Genomic DNA, 22,152 nt, shown 5'->3' on the forward strand with positions numbered 1-22,152 from the left:
GCCAGGAATTTTGACGATGGACGCAGAATGGCCAGATTCCTTGAAAACAATTTAATAAAACAGATACAAGAGTACTCTTATATCTGTTAAATTAATTAAATCCATAGTTTAAAACTTTCCAACAAAGAAAATTCTAGGCCCAGCTGGGATCACTGATAAGTCTTTTCACATATTTAAGGAAATTATACCCATCTTACAAAAACTCAAGAGAATTTGAAAAGCGGTAATAGTTTCCATCTCGTTTATGAGGCTAGAATAATGCCGACACTGAGGGTGACGGACGGTCCTTGTTTCCCTGGGACCCGGGGTGGGAGGCCTGGGGCGGGAACGTTCAGTGGTAAGACCTAGACACTCCCAAATTCACCAAACAAGTTGGCCACCACCGACATCAAAGCCTGACCAGGAAATTAGGACTTCCCGTCGTGGCGCAGTGGATAACGAATCCGACTAGGAACCATGAGGTTGCGGGTTCAATCCCCGCCCTTGCTCAGTGGGTTAAGGATCCAGCGTTGCTGTGAGCTGTGGTCTAGGTCGCAGACATGGCTTGGATCCTGTGTTGCTGTGGCTCTGACATAGGCCAGTGGCTATGGCTCCGATTCGACCCCTAGCCTGGGAACCTCCATATGCTGCTGGAGCAGCCCTAGAAATGGCAAAAAAAAAAAAAAAAAAGAAAAGAAACAAACAAAAAACACCTGACCGGGAAATTAAAAGAAAGAAAAACAGCAGGCCAAGCTAATTTACAAATATGAATGCAAAAAAATTCAAATAAAGCGTTAATGAATTGATTCTAGCAATATATGAAAAGGATATAACATGCCAAAGAGGTTTTGTCTTTGGAGAACAAGGCTGATTTAACATTCAAAAATCAATGGTATAAATTATCTAATTAATTGAGTACAGAAGGAAAATAATATGAGGAGTTCCCGTCGTGGCGCAGTGATTAACGAACCTGACTAGGAACCATGAGGTTGCTGGTTCAATCCCTGGCCTTGCTCAGTGGGTTAACGATCCGGTGTTGCCGTGAGCTGTGGTGTGGGTCGCAGACGCGGCTCGGATCCCGCATTGCTGTGGCTCTGGCGTAGGCCAGTGGCTGCAGCTCCGGTTGGACCCCTAGCCTGGGAACCTCCTTATGCCGCGGGAGCGGCCCAAGAAAAGGCAAAAAGACAAAAAAAAAAAAGAAGGAAAATAGTATGAAAAAGCATTTGATAAAATATAATATCTGGAGTTCCCGGCTCAGCAGAAATGAATCTGACTAGTATCCATGAGGACGCAGGTTCAATCCCTGGCCTTGCTCGGTGGGGTAAAGATCCGGTGTTGCCATGAGCTGTGGTGTAGGTTTCAGACGTGGCTTGGATCCCGCATTGCTGTGACTGTGGTGCAGGCGGGCAGCTGTAACTCCGATTCAACCCCTCGCCTGAAAACTTCCATGTGCCATAGGTGCGGCCCTGAAAAAATACAAAAATATATATGTATATAATATCTACTAATGAAATTTCAAAACACTTAAGTAAACTAGGAGTGAAAAGGAATTTCTTTCCTTTTTTTTTTGGTCTTTTTGCTATTTCGTGGGCCGCTCTCGCGGCATATGAGGTTCCCAGGCTAGGGGTCGAATCGGAGCTGTAGCCACCGGCCTACACCAGAGCCACAGCAACCTGGTATCTCAGCCGCGTCTTCGACCTACATCACAACTCACTGCAACACTGGATACTTAACCCATTGAGCAAGGGCAGGGATCGAACCCCCAACCTCATGGTTCCTAGTCGGATTCGTTAACCACTGCGCCACGACGGGAACTCCAGGAGTTCCTTTTATTTGATAAAGAGAATCCACCAAAAAGCCACTTTCATTCAATATGACACAGCAAGTCGTTGCAGACAATATGGCAAAGAAAGGAAATAAAGTTTATAAATACTAGCAAGTGAGGAGAAAATTGTCGTTATTTCAAGATGACATAATTGTATACACAGAAAATACAAAAGCATCTACAAAATATTAGAATTACTATGATCTCGGCGAGAGGATTGGATGGTATGTCAACACATAAAAATCAATTGCTCTTCTTGGAGTTCCCATCATGGCACAGCTCTGATTGGACCCCTAGCCTGGAAACCTCTATGCTGTGGGTGCGGCCCTAAAAAGACAAAAAAAAAAAAATCAATTGCATTTCTCTACACTGGCAGCAAGCAAATGGACGTCAAAATTATTTTAAAACAGTAGCATCAGAAACATACAAGATGTAGGGATTAACAATGACAGAAGTGTAAAATACTGAAAATTACTAAGAGAAATTAAAGAGATGCACCATGTTCATGGAAGAAAAGATCCAACAGTGTTGAGGCTGACTACAGACTCAATGAAACCCCACACAGGGTCCCAGCAGGCCTTCTGGGGTGGAAATTAGCATATTGCTTTTTATCATCCTTTGGACTCCTTCCCTTCTCTTTCTTTCTTTTTTGTCTTTTGAGGGCGGCTCCCGCGGCATATGGAGGTTCCCAGGCTAGGGGTCGAACTGGAGCTGTAGATGCCGGCCTGTGCCACAGCCACAGCCATGCGGGATCCGAGCCAGGTCTGCGACCCACACCACAGCTCGTGGCAACGCCGGATCTTAACTCGCCGAGCAAGGCCAGGGATCCAACCTGCGTCCTCGTGGATGCCAGTCAGGTTCGTTTCCACTGAGCCCCAACAAGAACTCCCCTTTTCTTTTTTAAAATCCATGTGATTGAGGTTAATTTACACACTCTAAAATGCACACATCCTAAGTGCAGTCCGGTCAGTTTTGAACCTCTGTACACCCGTACAGTCACCACCAAATCAGGAGAGAGGACATCTCCGCCATCCCCTAAAACCCCACATCCTCCAGCCGTGGTGGGTCCCTTAATCCGCTTTGTTTCTATAGATCAGTTTTACCTTTTAAGGATTTCTATTAAATAAAACCATATGGTATGCATAATCGTGTGTCTGGCTCCTTTCGGCCAACAAAATATTCTTTTAAGTTTATCCGTGCTGTTACATGAACCAGCAGTGGGTCCCTCATTATCCGTCAAGGTTATCCATTGGTTGACTAGACCACAATTTGTGTATCGAGTCACCAGCTGGTGGACATTTGGATTCTTTCCAGTTTGGGTCTCCTGTGAATAAAGCCACAACGGGCATTCACAGACAATCTCAGTGTGGACACACACCCTCATGTCTCCCCGGCAGATGGCTAGAAGTGGATCGGTCACAGCGCAATAGCTGTTTAACTTCATACGAAAGTGTTGAAATGTGTTCCAAGATGGTTGGACAATGCTGCATTCCACCAACAACACATGCCAGTTCCATTGACTCCACAGTCTTGTCAAAACTTGGTATTGTCTTCTCGGAGTTCCCGTCGTGGCTCCGTGGCTAACAAATCCGACTAGGAACCGTGAGGTTTCGGGTTTGATCCCTGGCCTTGCTCAGTGGGTTAAGGATCCGACATTGCTGTGAGCTGCGATGTAGGTCACAGACGCAGCTCGGATCCCGCGTTGCTGTGGCTGTGGTGGAGGCCGGCAGCTGCAGCTCTGATTCAACCCCTAGCCTGGGAACCACCGTATGCTGCAGGTGCGGCCCTAGAAAAGGCAAAAAGACAAAAAAATAAAAAAATAAAAAAAATAAAACTTGGTATTGTCTTCTTTTCAATTTCAGCTCTTCTAGGAAGTGTGTTGTGGTGTCACATTGTGGTTTTAATTTACATTTCTCTGATGATTAATGTTGAATAGCTTTTCACATCCTCATTAGCTAGTTATATTCCTTCTTTTGTTAAATGTCCATTTAGATCTTTTGCCTATTTTTTTTCGACCCTGCCCACAGTATGCGGAAGTTCCTGGGCCAGGGATGAAACCCTCGCCACAGCAGCAAGCCAAGCTACAGCAGTGACAATGCCAGATCCTTAACCCACCAGGAAGTTCCATTTTGCCTATTTTTAAACTGGATTTTTTGTTTTCTTATTATTGATTATAAGAATAAATATATACACTCTATGTATGCATGTGTGTGTGTGTATGTGTGTGTGTGTGTGTGTGTGTTTATCCTGGATATAAGTCCTTTGTCAGCTATGATATATAGTGATATTTTCTCCCAGACTATGCCTGCCCTATTCATTTATTTATTTATTTATTTATTTGTCTTTTTAGGGCCGCACCCATAGGCATATGGAATTTCCCAGGCTAGGGGTCAAATCAGACCCTTACAGCTGCCGGCCTGCGCCACAGCCACAGCCACGCCAGATCTGAGCCGCTTCTGTGACCTACACCACAGCGCACAGTGACGCCCGATCCTTAACCCACTGAGTGAGGCCGGGGATCCAGCCCCAATCCCCATGGATGCTCGTCGGGCTTGTTACCACTGAGCCATGACGGGAACTCCCCCTTTTTATTTTTTTACGGTGTCTTTTAAAGAGCAAAAGTTTTCAGTTTGGGTGACCCCCAATTTACCCACTTTCTTCTAGTATGGTTCATGCTTTTTATGGCCTGAGAAAGTCTTGCAAACGCCAACGTACCAAAGAGGTTTTCTTTGAGAAGTTTCCTAAGGGCTTTTACGTTTAGGTCCCTTACACACCGTGAATTAATTTGGGGGCATGATGTGAAGTCACGGTCGAGGTTCACACTGTTCCCACCTGGATACGCAGTCTTCCAGCACCATTTGCAGAAAATATCATCCCTTCCCCAGTGAATTACTTTGGCCCCTCTGTTGGGCATCAGTTGGCCGCATGGGGGGGGGGGTGTCTTTTTTCACCCTCCACTACCACACTATGGCCACCTGATGTTTAAATGTATCTGAAAAATCGAAAGGCCTTAGAGGGATGAGAGAATCTTAAAGTGGAAGACACATCAGAGGGCTTAGCACGCTAGTCATTATAACAGCATCATGTGGACGCAGAAATGGACCAATCGAAGAAGGCAGCGTAATAGAGTCAGAGACAGACTGATACATATACAGTCAGCGGATGTGTCATGCACTCTACTGCCATTCACGGGGTAAAGGACGGTCTTTTCAATGAGCAAAGGTACAGAGAAATAAACGATCTTTTACCCCTACCTCCCGCCATAGAAAGAACTCATTCCAATGGGCCGTATTGCTCAACACAAACAGTAAATACGGTAAAACTCCAGAGACAGCCATCTCCATCAAAGTGGAATTAGCAGTGGTGTCTTTTTTTGTCTTTTCCCTTTTGATTTATGGCAGGATATTGAATAGAGTTCCCTGGGCTATACAATAGGACCTGTTATTTTTCCATTCTCTGGAGAATAGCCTGCGGCTGCTAATCCCAAACTCCCAGTCTCACCCTCCCCTGCCCCCTCCCCCCACCTTGGTGGCCACAAGCCTGTTCTCTGCGTCTGTGGGTCTAACAGTGATTTCTTACACAGGATGTCGAAAGTTCTAACCATAAAAAAAAGATAAATTCATTTTTATTCAAATTAAGCACTTTTGTTTCACTCAAAGACATCACTAAGAGATTTAAAAAGCAAACCACAGCCTGTAAGAAGTTATTACCTTGAAAGGAACCCAACAAAAGACTCCCCTCCAGAGTTTCCAGAAATGGATAAGAAAACCCATACAAACCATCTAAAAATGACAGATGGCCTGAGCAGACCCTTCCCCAAGGAGGATATTCAAGGGCCGGAGCCCGTCTCGTGGTGCTCCGTGCCACTGCCATTCGGGGAAATGCAAATTAGAGCCACAATGACACACCCCGCCATACCCTCAGAAGGGCTGAAACTCAGAAGACAGATGACATCGAGGGTGGGCCAGGAGGCAGCACAGCAGGAGCCCCGTCTGCTGCTGGGACAACGGCTTTGCAGAGTCACCCGGCAGTTGCTCATGAAGGGGGCACATGTCCGAGGACACAGCTACCCACTCCTCAATGGGTCCCCAGCAGAAAGGCACACCTCGGGCCCCCAGACATAAACAAGAGTGTCTGCAGCATCCAAACACCTGACAACCCCAGGAGCGCACATCCTCAGAGAAGCGGAGAAACAAGATGTGGTACACGTATCTGACGGAATAACACACACCCATGCAGTGAACCACCACTGCGGGCCGTCATGTGGGTAAATTCCACCTACATAGTTTTGGGCAGAAGGAACCAGACCTGGGAGAGGACTTGCTCTATGGTTTTGTTTATGTCGGTTTCAACGTGGGGCAAAATTAACACACAAGTAAACCCAGCAGCTACTTGCGGGGGAAGGAGGACACAGCTAGAAGCCTGTGCAGGTGGCGGGGATCCCGGGGGCCGGGGGCTTCTGAGGGTCTGGTGGTGTTCTGGGGTACAGCTTCTCAGCCTTGGCCCTGCTGACACCTTGGGATGGACCCTTCTTCACTGTCATGAGCCCTGCAGCCTTCCTGGCCTCAACCTGATAGCGAGCGCCCCCTCCGTCCATCGTGACCACCAAATATGTCTCCAGACAGAGCCAGTGGTCCCTGGAGAAAGGGGCTAAAATTCCCCCAGCGGAAGACCTGCTTTATTGAAGGATGAGGTGTCCGTGCCTGCTTCATGCAAATGCCCTGAGCTGTGCACGTAGGATTCGTCAGCTTTTCTGCACACACATCCAACTTTAAAAGTATTTGAAATGTTTAAAAAGTCAATGAATAGCTGAAAGGGTCCCGCATTTCAGAGCTAGCAGGGACAGTAGATACAGCGGAGTCTAATGTCCCATGCAGGTTAAGGAGGCCAAGATCCAGGTGCCTCGGGGTTCAGAACCCCACCCCCGCTTCCCCTCCCCTCTGCCCCCCCACCCCCTCACACAGGCCAACTGGCTCCCAAGGGCAGCCCAAGTCTCAGCGACGGCTGATCCCAGGCGGGGAGTCCGACGGACCCCAAAGCCCAATGTGGAAGGGGCGCCACACCCACGCTCTGCAAAGAGAGTTCTGCAAACGGGTATCTCGTGCAAACAGGATATTAGCTTTTGTCAGACAGATCACAAAGGGCTTGAGGTTTCTCTTCTCAGCCTCAGGCTCCCTGCCTCTCCCTCTCCGGCTTTATCTGCTCCGCTCAGTCTGCGGGCAGGAAGAGATGGCAGCGGGGGAGACACAGCTCTATGCCAAGGTTACCAGCAAGCTCAAGGGCCGCAGCTCCTCCGCGCTTCTGGAGCCCCTCCTGGACATGGGCTTCCCGGCCCACACCGCGTGAGTACCACCCCACCTGGCCAGGGTCCCTGACCCCCCGCCGACCCCTCTACGGCTGCAAAATTGCAGGTGGCTCAGAGCACTTACTTCCTGTGCGAGGGGTGAACCGTGCAGGGCCCGAGACCTGCTCCAAATGAGGCCCGTTCTGCTTTTATGAAGGACACGACCTCGCTTTTTAAAGACAAACTCTTCTGGCTGGTGATGGGGGCCCCGTGACATCTGGGAAATGGGAGCCAGGGTGTGGGGGGACTTGGGGCCTGGCTGCCCCCCTTGGTGGTCAGCTCAGCGAACCTGAGACGGCCTTGCAGACTCGAATTCGAAAGCCCCAAAGGCGGGTGGGCCTCGGAGGCGGGGACCTCTTGAAATCCACCAGAATGTGCTTCTCTCCGTGTGAAGGGAGAGCCCTTGTCTTTGAGGGGAAGCTCCCGGATGTCTGATGATGTAAAAAGGGGTCAAGGACCCCCCCGAGCAGGGTGGACACGACCCTACTTATCCAAGGAGGAGGCGCACCCAGAGACCCCTCAACCTCGCGAGTTACCCTCTCGGAGACAGAGGGGCACCCCCAAACCATGAGCTTTCGGACCAACACCCGGTCACAGCTTCCACGGGGAACCAGTTCCTTAGATCAGGTCCTCTTCACATGCTCATTCGTCTGGGAACTATGTCGGAGGCCTCCGGAGGCGACCTTGCACTTGGGAGGGGGGCAAACGCGCCTTAAACAGGTTAACGAACCCCTGTGACCCAGCTGCTGGAGTGCCTGAGGCTGGACCCCTTTGCTCCCTAACCCACACTGGGGCTCTGTCCTCACGTTCTGCTCACACTGAGCGGGGGGCTGTGAGCTCGAAAGGAAACCAGGCATGGGCAGGGTGCAGAGGGGGACCCTGAGGCTGGAGGGGGCAGGGAGTGGAAAAGGAGGGCTGAAACCCCCTCTCCTCACCTCTAGAGCCCACACTTTGCCATGTGGCCAAAGCTGCCGTTGAAAGCACACCCCAAACCCCTTCCAGTTTAAACATCAGCCGTGTGCTGGGTGGAGAAGCATGTTTTAAATGTGACCCTTAGGCTGGAGCACCAGGGAAAGCTTCCGATGAGCTCTCCAGGGGGCTCCCCCGCTCAGGCACCCAGCGAAGTGGGTTCCTGATCAGCTCCAGCAATTTCCAGGCTGAATGCCTCCACCAGACTCCACTGGGCCCAATCTGGTCCCCTTCAGTTACGCTCCATCCCGTGTACACGTGTCCTGGTTGCAATGACAAGTAAGACTCGGGCCCGGGGAGCTGGCAGACGGATCGGAGGGCGGTCCATTGAGATGGGGGCCTGGCGACCTCACGGGCAGCGAGGAGACACAGAGGGGCTGCATGGCCCCCCTACCTGGGCATTTGGGGTGGGCTTTCTGGAAGAGGGACACCCCTCAGGGTGTGTTGATGCCAGGCGGCTTCTTGGCCAGTAGGCATGTGTGCCAGCCGGGGACGTGGCCCTGATGGCTGCCTAAGGTTGCCTAAGGCAGCTTCTAATGTGTTCCCCACGCGAACTCAAGGATCCGAGAGTAGGGCCACCTGGCTGTGGGGAGGGGTTGGGTCAGGGAGGTGGAATTCAGGCATGGGTGGACTCAGGACATGAGCCCTTGCTCTCCGTTCCATGGACGAAGGTGGGGGCCAGGGAAGCAGGGGGGCAGGGGGCAGATGTGAGCATCCACATTTCCAAACTCACAGCAATGCCACCAGAGGCCAGAGGCCTGGGTGCTGCTCCCCGAGGAGAGGTCTCGCCCACCAGCCCCTGGCGGGGGATCGGGGGGCGGAAGGTCCCATGTCCTGCACAGACACCCCGCCGCTCTGACCTTCCTCCAGGAGCAAAAGGCAGGTTCTGAGGGCTCCTTGCGTCCTGCCCCCACAGGCTCAAGGCACTGGCAGCTACGGGGAGGAAGACCGTGGAGGAGGCATCAGACTGGTGAGTGGGGCACCGGCAGGGCCGTGAGGTCTCTGCGCAGTGGACCCTCTGGGCGGCCGGGGGCAGAGGGGAAGGAGGAAAGAACCCATGTTTGAATGGACAACAAAAGAGGGAGAATGGCCGAAGCCTTCCGTAACCTGAATGAGGCTGGCGGGGGGTGGGGGGTGGGGTTGCTGACCAAATGGGGAAGAGCCATGTCGCTGATACGATGACCCCGAGTCACCACTGTCTCTGCCTCTGATGGGGACGGGCCTTGCAGGGGGCCGTGCATATGTCCCTTAAGTCCCCACATGTGGTACCTTGAGGGAGCCTGGTGCTTCGGGCAGGGGAGCCCTAGGCTAGGATCCAAGTGGCCACCGCCAGGTCTGCGACCCTGCCAGCTGCCCCCTGCTGCCAGCCTGGGATTTCTGCCCTGGGCCTCCAAGAGGGCACCCCCTCCCTGAAACCCAGCCCTGCCCGCGTGGCTAGTGACGCCACTGTCCTGTCCCAAGGGGAAGTCCCCTCACGCTCTAACCCAGAAGAGCTGAGACGAAAAACACGCAAAAAACCCAGGTCCCGCCAGGCTGGGGTGCCCGCCCCAGAGCAGGATGGTCATCACTGGCACTGGGTCCCTGTGTGCCCAGCGAGTCTCCAGTGGGGACTCCCACCCCCTCCAGAAACTCTAGGCCAAGGGCAAACATTCAACCCTGGTACGGACAAGCGGGGGCACCCAGGACCATCCAGCCTGGGCGAGCTCCAAGGTCAGTTGCCAAACTTGAATTAAAAACCAGACCCAGGATTTCCGTTGCTGTTCTGGGGGTGAAGAACCCAACTAGCATCCATGAGGACGCGGGTTCCATCCCTGGCCTTGCTCAGTGGGTTAAGGATCTGGCATTGCTGTGAGCTGTGGTATAGGTTACAGATGCGGCTCAGAACCCATGGCTGTGGCTGTGGTGTAGGCCAGAAGCTGCAGCTCCTATTTGACCCCTAGCCTGGGAACTTCCAAATGCCAAGAGTGTGGCCCTAAAAAGAAAAAAAAAAAAAAATTCACTCATGGCAGACTCGACTAGATGTGTGTGCATCAACATGGAGAGATTACAAAAACGGATTGTTGAGTAAAAAAATGAAAGTTGCGGAATAACTTGAGCAATAGCTTGTGACTTATGTAAGATACACGCAAGTGTTACCTATGAGCATGTTACCTAAATGTCGCAAAGAAGACAAACAGATTAAGAAGCGAGGTTTCCTGCAGAAGGAGGAAGTGAGCCGCGATGAGGAGGTCAGAGCTTCCTCTCTCGGCACCTTTTCGCTGCTAAGGACGGGAAACCTAACAGTTTCTCCAGGGGCTGGATGCGGATTTCCAAATGAATATTCCATCACGAGCACATCTCGAGTCATCAAAAACTCTTCAAATCCATAGTTTCTAATGACTAGATGATAAATTTACTCTCATTTCTCTAGTTTTTCCTGCTTTCCTAGAATAAATAACTGCACAATAAATATTTTATATGTGCAGTTTTATCTACATAGTTTGCTTTTTCCTCCGGATAAATTTCTGGAAGTAGAATTCTTGGTTCAGATGGAGTGGGGACTTCGAGACTTTTTTTCTTTGTCTTTCTTTTTGTGTATGTGTGTGTGTTTTGTTTTTCTTTTTACAGCCTCACCTGCGGCATGTGGAAATTCCCAGGCTAGGGGTCAAACCAGAGCGGTAGTGGCCAGCCTACACCGCAGCCATAGCAGCACTGGATCCAAGCTGCGTCTTTGACCTATGCCACAGCTCACGGCAAAGCCAGATCCTTAACTCACTGAGCAAGACCAGGGATCAAACCTGTATCCTCATAGACATGATGTTGGGTTCTTTTTTTTTTTTTCAGGGCTGCACCCATGGCATAGGGAGGTTCCCAGGCTAGGGGTCCAATCAGAGCTGTAGCCATCGGCCTGCATCCCAGCCACAGCCATGCAGGATCCGAGCCAAGTCTGTGATCTACACCACAGCTCACAGCAACGCCAGATCCCCAACCAGCTGAGCGAGGCCAGGAATCGAACCCGCAACCTCATGGTTCCTAGTTGGATTCGTTTCTAGTGTGCCATGACGGGAACTCCCGTGTCGGGTTCTTAACACACTGAACCACAACAGCTTCTCCAATTTTGAGACTCTCGATATATATTGGGAAAATGCTTTGTATAAAGGTGGTAGAAATTTATCCTTAAGTCTCACTGTGCCTTTGACTTAAGCAAAACTCTTCTCTTCTGAAAGACATTCTGCTAATTTGACAAATGAGGAAAGCATTGTCTCAAATATTTTTTTATTATTGGTGAGAATGAACTTGAATTCGGGGCTGTATATCCGTTCCCCCCGTATTAAAATACATTTCTGGATTGAAAGAAAATAGAGTAGCCACCTAAATCCCAGCTAGTTCTTTGTGACTGTGTTTTTACACTTAACTTGAAGTTAGAGATAGAATTAAACTGGGAGTTTTTCCCACAAAATGTTCCACCCTAAGAAGATGCAGGGCCCACAAAGATGGTAAGATGACCAGGTTTTGAGTGTTCCTGTCACCTTCCTCTCCTCCTCGTGGTCTTTGGCCTGGGAATCTGACAAGCCTGGCTCTGAGACCAGGGTGGACGCACCCAGCCCTGTGCTGGAGGAGTCCCGCTGGGCCATTATTCAGAGTCACCGTCACCGCTGTCCTCCCTGGGGAAAGACTCCTTGCCACAACAGCAGGAGAAAACGTCCCCTCCTCCATTACAGGCTGCGATGCCACTGCAATGACCCTTCTCTCGACGACCCCATCCCCCAGGAGTATGCCCTGTTCCTCTGTCCCACTGGGCCCCTGCTGGACAAACTTCAAGAGTTCTGGAGAGAGAGCAAGCGTCAATGTGCGAAGAACAGAGCCCACGAGGTCTTCCCTCACATCACGCTCTGTGACTTCTTCACGGTGAGTCTGCCCAACACGCCTTTAGTGCTCATTAATACGGTGGCTGAAGTCATTTCCTGCAATAACTCGGTGGTGATGGGACAAAATTGAGAGCAGCCATGGGACTTATTTTCATTGGATGGGCCACAACTGTGGTGTGAGATATCCTTTACTTTCCTCTGCCTCTTCATCCGGTCAACTCCTATTCATCCTTCAAAACCCAACTCATTTATCCCCTCCCTTTTTAAAGTGTCCCCCATCACCCCAGGCAGAGGGGGTTGTTGCCTTTTTTGTCCCACCACCTTCTTGTTTATCCATCTAGCGGTGCTTTTCCTGTTGTGTGGGGATGTGCCTGGTTCAGCTCTATACCCCTCAGTGGACTGAGATCCTCAAGGGAAGGGGGAGGTGTCACTCACGGGTGTACCCTCGGAGACTAGCGTGGTGCCTCAGACAGGGTGGGTGCTTCCGAATGTGTGATGGATCAACTGAAGGATGGGTTGGCCAGACGCAGATGTAGGACTTCACCCTGGCTTGGAGACCAGCCCTCTGATCCAGCAGAGGGTCAGTTAGGTGGCCTGGGAAGGTGAGAAGGACCTGGGCAACTCAGAAGAAAAGGGAAGCCTGAGGACGAGGGAAGGAAGGAGAGAGGAGAGACACCAAGTCCTCTGTGGTTCCTGATGGAGAAGCACAGAGAGGGTGCTCCCTGCCCTGCCCCTGCTCTGCTGTCAGCCCCCAGTCCCAGGCCCCGTGTCACTGCATGGAAGGGGGAGGCAGTCCTGTGAAGGGAAGGTTTCCAGAAGATGCCAGGACAAACAGCACCTTGCAGAGCCCTTGACAACCCCTGCCATTTGCTGGTGGGCTGGGGTCCCGGGAAAGAGCAGAGCACTTTCCAGGCCCTGCAAGGGCTGCAAAGATAGAGCCGAAAGGGGTGGATTTGGTGAATTTCATGAGCTCCCGGTTAGGAGGGGAGATGGGGTGCACATAAAGCCAGGACAAGGCCCCAGCTCAGAGGATAAAGAGGCTGTGGGCATCAGAGGGAGCTAGCTGCTGGGAGAGAAGGGGTGGCCAGGATCTCGGAGTGGGGGTTGCCATGTCTGGGTTTCCCTGGGGTCCCACGTGGCTGCATAGACTCATCCACGTGGAGGACAGTCTTGGGAGGGCTTTCCTTGAGCAGCACTGAGCCCAGGAGTCTGGAGGCGCTCCGTCTGGCCAGAGGGTAAGTATATGGGTGACAGTGGGGTTGACAGGGAGCTTGTTGCAGGCAGGGATGGCTTGATCTCTGGCCAAAACACAGCCTCTGTCGGGTCTGATGGTCAGCAGCCGAGACCTAGGCTACGACCCTCCTCAGCAGGTTAAGTTCTGAGCAGTGCACCCCGGGTCTGCCTCAGTGGGGCCACGGGAAACATCCAGAAGCCAACAATGCAGCGCTGAGGACAGCTGTGGGCCCCAGGAGTGGAGGAGGGGGCTCGGGCGTGATGCCCAGTGGGTCAACTCGGTGTGGCATGAGGGGCATACTTAGAGGGAGGAGGGTTTCTGACCTGGGCCCTGAAAGGATACTTAGTTCCAAAAAGAACTTGACCTGAATTCTCTAGGAAACAGGACCAGCTCTAGAACAGGGTCGTAGCCCCAAACGCCAGGACCCCGTAGGCCACATCACGGCGTCGTGAGCGGCAGAGAGCTCCCCGCTGCCTGGCTCACTGGTTAAGGTAAAGGTGAGCGTCCTGTCTCTGTCCCCAGTGCGAAGACCAGAAGGTGGAGTGTCTGTATGAGGCACTGAAGCGAGCGGGGGACCGGAGCCTGGGCGCCTTCCCCGCGGCCGTGCCGCTGGTTCTCCACTCTTCCGTCAGCTACCTGGGCTTCTTCGTGAACGATGGCCCCGCAGACATCATCCGGGAATTTGCCGTGATGTTCGCCACAGAAGCCTCGGTCCTAGCAGGTGGGCAGCCCCGGGCAGTCGTGCACGCAGAGCCCGGTTCATAGAAAGGGGTGCCTTGTGCCAGGGGTCGAGCTCGCCGCCCTCGGATGCGGTGGGCAGACCCCAGGGCCGTGAGAGTGAGGCGGTTCCCCGATGCAGCCAGGGTCAGCCTGCTGGCGGGTCTGGGGGCTATGACTGGCTGCTCACAGAGGGTGCCTGGGCCCTCGCCCGCCCATGTCCGCGCCCACCTGGCCCCTTGCAGCCCGCAGCTATGACCTGGCCTTAACCCGAGGCCCAACAATTAGACAGACCCTCCCTAACGGTCCAGGGCGTCCTTCAAAACCCTGAGCAAGTAGAAGCCTGAGGACCAGCAGAGGACTCTTCTCTGAGCGGGAGAGGGCCCCGTCCGCATGCACGAGGTTTTTCAGCACACTCGCCCTATTCTAGCTGCCCGGGAGCCGTCTCTGGAGGGGACGTTGTGTGCCTTCATGACGACAGGGCACCGTAGGCTGGCGCAGGTGGGGAGTGGGGGCCTCCCCCAGCCCCGTGTCCACCGGCAGCATCTCTCCTCACCGGGCCAGCGCTGGGGGTCAAACGCAAGGCCTGACTCATTTACGTTGATTTTTTTGGTATGAGTGTGGTCCTGTCTCCTCAGCCTCTTAGGGGAAAATGACCTAGACTCACTTGGAGAATTAGCCCAATCCTCTTTTCTCAAACAGCAGCTCCGCCTGGAGACTTTAGCGGGAAGAATTCTGGACTTGACCTCAGCTGTGAGCTGGGATCCAACCCCCTGAGTTTTCTTTCCCGGCCCATGGCTGGGGCTCTCGCCATCAAGCGATGCAGCCTGTCTGGGGAACGTGGCTGTGGTCCGGGCGCACAGCAGTGCTCAGTACTCCTGGGGTTGGCTGGTCTGAAACTGGAAGGGCCCACGGCACCCTGGGGGGAAGCCCCTCCCTGCCCCTCCACAGACAGGTATGGAGAGGGACCCCCAGCCACTGCAACCTTCGTTAATCCCAGACTTCCATTTGGAGGCTGGCTTTTTGAATCCTATGTGCTAGATATATACTTGCTTTTAAAGAACCTGGTTAACTTCGTTTAACAGCAAAGTGACCCAGTCCTACTCAGATTTGCTTTCCCTTCTCTTAGATTATCTTCCACCGCGGTCTGTCCCAAGAGATCAGGTGGCATTCCCTGTGCTGTGCAGTGGGCCCTCATTGCTTATCCATTCTCGGGGTACTAGTTTAGATATATATCATATGATATCACTCTTATACGGAATCTAAAATATGGCACAGGGAGTGCCCGTCTTAGCTCAGTGGTTAACGAATCTGACTAGGAACCATGAGGTTGCGGGTTCGATCCCTGGCCTCGCTCCGTGGGTTAGGATCTGGTGTTGCCTATGAGCTGTGGTGTAGGTCGCAGACGCAGCTCAGATGTAGCATTGTTGTGGCTCTGGTGTAGGCCAGTGGCTACAGCTCCGACTGGACCCCTAGCCTGGGAACCTCAACATGCCATGGGTGCAGCCCTAGAGAAGACAGAAAGACAAAAAAAAAAAAAAGGCACAAATGGGAGTTCCTGTTGTGGCTCAGTGGGTTAAGAACCCAACTAGTATCCATGAGGATGCAGATTCAACCCTGGCCTCGCTCAGTGGGTTAAGGATCTGGTGTTGCCATGAGCCGTGGTGTAGGTCACAGACGCGGCTCAGATCTGGCATGGCTGTGGCTGTGGCGTAGGCCAGCAGCTGCGACTCCAATTGGACCCCTAGCCTGGAAACTTCCATATGCTGCAGGTGCGGCCCTAAAAAGAAGAAATAAGGAATGAATAAATAAATAAGGCACAAATGAACAAAACAGCAACAGACTCCCAGACATGAAGAACAGACTCGTGGTTGGCAAAGCGGGGTGGGGGTGGGCTGGGGTGGGATGGATGGGGAGTCTGGGGTCAGTAGAGGCAAACTGTTGCATTTAGGATGGAGAAGCAGTGGGGTCCTGCTGTACAGCACGGGACCTCTATCCAGTCTCCTGGGACAGACCGGGATGGAGGATAATGTGGGAAAGAGAATGCATATGTATGTATGTATGACTGGGTCACTGCTGTACGGCAGAAGTTGGCACAACATTGTAAATTAACTACAGTTCCATTAAAAATAAATGTAAATGCTTGCATCTCCTAACCCCAAACGCCCATCCCTCTCCCCCGCTTCCTCCTCGACAACCAGAAGTCTGTTCTCTATGCCTGTGAGTTTCTGTTCTGCAGGTAGATTCACCTGTGCCATTTTTTAGCTTCCGCCTGTGAGTGATACCACATGGTATTTGCTGGACCTTATCCGCAACGTCCATGTCTCTGAGGATTGGTCTCCTTTATGTAAACCTGAGTTCAGAGGATCACTCTCCATCCTCTTGTCTCTACAAGGACAATCTTGGCCTGATGCCACGTGTCAGCCACGTGCTTCTGAGCAGCCCAGCCCCTCACTTACCCCCAAAGTGGCTTCTCCACGGTTCCATTTGAAAACCAAGTGACCGGAGTTCCCGCCACAGCTCAGTGGTTAACAAATACGACTAGGAACCATGAGGCTGCGGGTTCGATCCCTGGCCTTGCTCAGTGGGTTAAGGATCTGGCGTGGCCGTGAGCTGTGGTGTAGGTCGCAGACGCGGCTCAGATCCTGCGTTGCTGTGGCTGTGGCGTAGGCTGGCGGCTCCAGCTCCGATTCGACCCCTAGCCTGGAAACCTCCATATGCCATGGGAGCGGCCCTAGAAATGGCAAAAAAAAAAAGACAAAAAATAAAATAAATAAAATAAAAACCAAGTGACCTAGGGCCATGAAGGGCCAAGTGTCTGCCCAAGGTCACTGTCATGGGCTGCAAAGGACCCCCTCATATTCATGTCTGCCCTGAACCTCAGAAAAGGACCTTAGTTGGAAATAGGGGCTTTTAGATGTAATTTGTGGGGGTCACAGTGGAGCAGGGGCCACCCAAAGTCCCACCACTGCAATCTTCTTAAGAAGAGAGAGTACAGAGGAGAGGCCGCGTGGCCTCGGGGGCAGGCACTGAACAGCTGCAGCCAAGGAGTGTCGGGAGCCCTGGGGGGTGGAGGGAGCAAGGAGGGACCCTCCCGAGAGTCTCCAGAGGGAATCCGCCCTGCCGACCCCTGGGTTTGAACTTCTGGCCTCCAGACCCCTGACAACAGCTTTCTATGGTCTTAAGCCACCCAGCGCAGGACAACTTGTGACCACAGCCCGGAAACCAACAGAGTTCCCCACCAGTGGGTGGTGGGTGTGGCCCTGGAGTCCAGCCCTGTCCTGCCGCGTGATGCCTGGGTCTCACGCTGGCCGCCCCACATCCTGGGGGAGCCGGCTTTGACCTCACGTCCATCACCTGACCCTGAGCAGGCTCCACCCACCCTGACACAGCCTGTGCCCCAAGCCTGACCCTGATGGGGTGGGAGGGGCTGGTGACAGCTCTGGTGTGTCGTCACCAACAAGTGTGCCTGTCACCAGCTCAATGTCCCTAGGGGCGCGGGCCACGAAGAGAAGACAGCGCCCATTCAGGAGTCGGGTGACTAGGTGACCTCTCTCGTGATGACCCACACAGGCCTTTCCCAGGTCCCGCTGGCTCACACACGGCAAGGCCGTCCTCCCGCAGCAGCCGAAACCGGAGGAAAGGAATTTTCCCACCGCCCACGCGCCCTCCGCTTTGGGCTCCTCAGCCCTGCAGCTCAGGGTGTGGAAACCCCTCCAGGTTCTCCTTAGCAACAAAAGGCTCAGGCAGAGGATGGAGGTGGGGCCTCCGGGCTGGGCTCCAAGAAGTGCATGCATCCCCCTTGACCTTTTTCAGGGGGAGGACAGATGCTGGGTCTTGCTAAGCATTGCCCGTGGGAAAGGTAGCGGCTACCTATTACTGAAAATCCCTTCGGGAAGCTCACCGTTACGACTGGTTTCTCAGGACAACCCAGCAGGCAGCCGTCCCAGCCTCCAGGAGGCTGGGTCAGACCAAAATGCTCCCCGCGGTCACCTGCCAAATGGGACAGGTTGGGTCTAGAGCTAAGTGACTCGGATTCCGAGGTCTGTGCAGCTGTGCTGATCACCACTGCCCCGGAGCACAGCAGCTTTGTGGCCCGGCTGTAATCAGGTCCTGGCTGCTTCCTGGATGCCACTGTCCATGGACCTGAGAGCCCAGAGATGAGGCCCGGGAGGGTGGGGCCACAAGGGCAGAGGCCACTCACAAAGGCCCGGGCCTGGCAGCTCCAAGGGCTTCCCATGACTCCAAGGCCAGCTGAGTGCTGGAGGCGTGGCCATATTTGATGGATGCATTGCTCAGACCGTTTTCCTCCAGAGACTCTGCGATTGAGCCAAAAGCCATTGACCTGGAGTGTGAGCCCCCATGTCCAGGCCACTGAGGCTTGTACATGTCCCAGGGGATGAAGGACTAGAATCAACTGTTTGGGCAACTAGCTGGCAACTCGATAGACCCCAAACCTCTACCTCTACACCCTCCGCTTTCCCACTCCCCGTAAAACCTGCAGGTGCCCGGCTGTCTCCCTAACGAGGTGAGCTGTGCGATGGCCAGTCTGCGCCCAGTCCTCGCCTTGTCGGGGATGCGCCAAAGCCATGGGGAGGGGTGGCAGAGGCAGGAGGTGCAATGTGCAGAGAAGTTTGCACCACTGGCCTGGGCAGGCAGCCGCCCTAGATGCTGAGCCCCTGGGTGTGTGCTGCAGACATCTGGGTAAAGGTGCCCCCTTTGCCTGATTTCACAGACTGCACGGTGAAGCCCTGCACCAAGCAGCTGCATCTGACCCTGGCCCACAAGTTCTACCCCCACCACCAGAGGACACTGGAGCAGCTGGCCAGAGCCGTCCACCCGGGCCACAGCTGCCAGTGGACAGCCGCGCTCTACTCCCGCGACATGCGCTTCGTACACTACCAGGTGAGCAGGCCCCCTCCCCCGCCATAGGAACAGGTGAACCACCGGACAGAGCCCTGACCCCCAGGAGCCCCAGGAGCTGGAGGTTTTCCGGTAGAAGGAAGAACTTCTATCCCCTCTTTAAAATCATCTTGTTGTCTGCATTTTGGAATTAACATTCTTTTGTATGAGCTGCAGACACACAGAAATTTGGGCAGGAAATTGAAAAAAGTCTGGTATTATAAAGGGACTGGCGCCAAGACTTATGACTACAGCGTGTTGTGTATCAATTTGTTCACATCTGATTTGAGTGAAGCCACACTGCAGGACCTCCTCCCCACGGAATGGATTGGTTTTAGGCAGAAGGCTTGTGCTGGGTGGTCCTTTCAGACCCATATGGAATAAGTGTGAATGAGTCCGTTGTGTCCCGCGGGGTGGGAGAAGCTGCAAACACCCCCCGCTCCAAGGAAGATGGGTGTGAACTTCTGGTAAGGCTTTGAGATTTTTCCAAATAAGAAATAATGCAGATGGGTTAGGTAGCTGACAGAGAGAGAGTCAATAGATGATAGGTTAGCTAGATGATAAATCATTGATAGACACAGATGTAGATAAATGACAGATGACAGATAGAAGGTAGACAGAGACAAAGAGGTGGGTAGCTTTGAGATTTTTTCATATAAGAAATAAGTAGAGATAGGTAGATAGAGAATAAATAGACAGATAGGAAGTAGGCAGGTAAGAGGTAGCTGGATGATAGATTAGATAGGTTATAGATAATTGATAGGTACAGATACGTAGATAAATGTTAAATTGACCAATGATAGCTGGATGGATAGATACCAAATTTCACTTCTAAATCTATCCAGAAGTCCGTGCCCCCTTTGTCATAGTCTCCTGTTGGCAAGCTTGGGTGTGTCTTGGGGACACAGAACCCGTCGGGGGTCCCTGAGAGCGAAAGGCCTCCCATCTCTCTTTCCAACCCGAGTCCTTGCCCTACGTGAAGACGCCTGCCTCCTTTCTAGACCCTGCGGGTCCTGTTCCAGTACAAACCCCAGAACGTGGACGAACTGACGCTAAGCCCCGGGGACCACATCTTCGTGGACCCCACTCAGCAGGAGGAAGCCAGCGAGGGCTGGGTCATCGGAATCTCCCAGCGGACAGGCTGCCGGGGCTTCCTGCCCGAGAACTACACGGAGCGAGCCAGCGAGTGCGACACCTGGGTGAAGCACAGGTGAGGGCCCCCTCCCCCGCCCGCCCCCCTGCGGGCCGGGCTCCTCCCTCCCGCTAGAGTCTGCAAACAGTAGTCATGGTGCCCGTACGCATCTAGATCTTTCCACCGCTGGTCAAAGCTGCCGTCTCCCGGCTGGCAGCGTTATCCTTGCAGGCATGTGGTAAATATCACAGCTTTCTGCTCATAACAGTCAGAAAACATGAATTACTTAAGACTTTTCTGAGATCATAATCCCAAAATGACTACAAATCACCACTTCTTTATCGTGGACCTGGTAAGTTACGGTCCGACGCCCTAATCCTTCTGCGTAGGGTATAAACTCTGAAGTCCTAAGGAGCATTATCACTGATGGCCATGAACTTAACAGCCAGAACAATATGCATTTGCTGTCTCCTAGTTTTCCCAATGGGTCTGGCATAATTGGGCCTTCCACGTGGTGGGTCTCCCAAGTTTGGGCTGGAGGCTGGGGTCTTATCTAAGGGGTTCTCTCCCAAGCACATATGGTCGTTGGGAGAATTCCTTTCCCTGAAGCTGTAGGCATTCTGGTGGCTTGCATCTCCCCCCCTTTGTTTTAAGACCACATCTGCGGCATATGGAAGTTGCCAGGCTAGGGGTCAAATGGACCTGCAGCTACAGGCCTACACCACAGCCACAGCAATGCCAGATCCAAGCTGTGTCTGCGACCTACACCACAGCTCATAGCAATGCTGGATCCTTAACCCACTGAGCAAGGCCAGGGATCGAACCCAAACCCTCATGGGTACTAGCTGGCTTCTTAACCTGCTGAGCCACGATGGGAACCCCAGCTTGCTTCTTCCCATTCAGATAGAATTTCTTAATTTTTGCATCACCTGGGGAGGCTAAGGATTTTCAAAATCATCAGGCACTCGTTCATTTTGGCTTAAGGTTTCTTCCTTCAATGTCTCTCGCTCCTCACACATAAGCCTTGAGAAGAAACGTTAACGCTTTGCTGGGAAAGGTCCTTGGGTGCATAACCAGCCTCAGGACTTGCAAGTTCTGCTCTCCATGGACAACTGCGCTAAACTCTTCCTCACTGCATAAGAGGGACCCCTCTTCCTCCACTGTCCTGCGACACGGACCTCACTTCCCTCTGAGCCCTTGCCAGGGACACCTGTAACATCCATCTCTCTATCGACAGTCTGTGCAAAGTCATTTGGAGGTGTTCTCACGCGTCTCAAAACCCTCCTGGCCTCCACCCCCTGCTCAGCCTCAAAGCTGCTCCCAAATTTTCTGCACCTGTTACAGCAACACCTCACTCCTAAAACCAAATTTAGTGTCAGGAAAGGCTGACCAGAGAAGCAAAACCTGTTAAATTTTATATCATGTGCTTATATAACATAAATATATGCATAGAAGATGTTTATATTATTTTATACTTAACATATGCTGATTTATTAATTGTATAAATAATTTATGTTTGTTCTACTATTTTATATTATTATAGCATATAATATATATCCATACTGCACACTGTATACGTACACTCATGTGGATTTATTACAAGAAACTACCTTACAGCGTTCCAGTTGTGGCTCGGTGGAAACAAACCCACCTAGTATCCATGAGGACGTGGGTTTGATCCCTGGACCCGCTCAGCGGGTTAAAGGATCTGACATTGCTGTGAGCTGTGGTGTAGGTCACAGAATCAGCTTGGATCTGGCATTGCTGTGGCTGTGGTGTAGGCCAGCAGCGGTAGCTTCAGTTCAACCCGTAGCCTGGGAACTCCCATGTGCTGCAGGTGTGGCCCTAAAAAGCGAAAGAGAGAGAGAGAGAGAGGGAGGGAGGGAGGGAAGGAAGGAAGGAAGGAAGGAAGGAAGGAAGGAAGGAAGGAAGAAGGAAGGAAGGAAGGAAGGAAGGAAGGAAGGAAACTGCCGTACACGATTGTTGGGCTGGCTAAGCGAGGGCAGGCAGGAAGGAAGGGCAGGTGACCGTAAGCGGGACATCCAGGGATGCGTGGAACTTCTCACCCAGGTGTGACCATTGGGAAGAACCACCCAGGTGGGCGGCAGAGCAGTGACCTTCAGACACAGCTGCTATTTGGAAAAGCTTTTTGAGCTTTTGTTAAAAGGCCTTCAGCTGAGTAAGTCAGGCCCACCCGGGAGA

The 22,152-nt window shown here is 52.5% G+C and overlaps 1 protein-coding gene across 9 annotated transcripts in view; it reads left to right on the forward strand.

The window, feature by feature from the left end:
* The first annotated feature begins 6,660 nt into the window (after positions 1-6,660).
* UBASH3A (ubiquitin associated and SH3 domain containing A) overlaps positions 6,661-22,152 on the forward strand; it is a 39,584-nt gene continuing 24,092 nt past the window's right edge. For 7 of the 9 annotated variants that reach the window (XR_007137176.1, XR_007137181.1, XM_047797192.1 and 4 more), the window contains exons 1-6: positions 6,661-7,146; positions 9,034-9,087; positions 11,868-12,005; positions 13,722-13,920; positions 18,652-18,821; positions 19,820-20,028. Coding sequence is in view for 7 of the 9 variants with exons in the window: in XM_047797192.1 (XP_047653148.1) it covers positions 6,676-7,146; positions 9,034-9,087; positions 11,868-12,005; positions 13,722-13,920; positions 18,652-18,821; positions 19,820-20,028 (1,241 nt within the window). In the remaining 2 variants the exon portion in view is untranslated. Of the gene's footprint in view, positions 7,147-9,033; positions 9,088-11,818; positions 12,006-13,721; positions 13,921-18,651; positions 18,822-19,819; positions 20,029-22,152 lie in introns of all 9 variants that reach the window. The other 2 variants (XM_047797234.1, XM_047797238.1) reach the window with 2 other exon arrangements.

Source organism: Phacochoerus africanus, chromosome 1, assembly GCF_016906955.1.
Source record: "Phacochoerus africanus isolate WHEZ1 chromosome 1, ROS_Pafr_v1, whole genome shotgun sequence".
In the NCBI taxonomy this organism is placed as follows: Eukaryota; Metazoa; Chordata; class Mammalia; order Artiodactyla; family Suidae; genus Phacochoerus; species Phacochoerus africanus.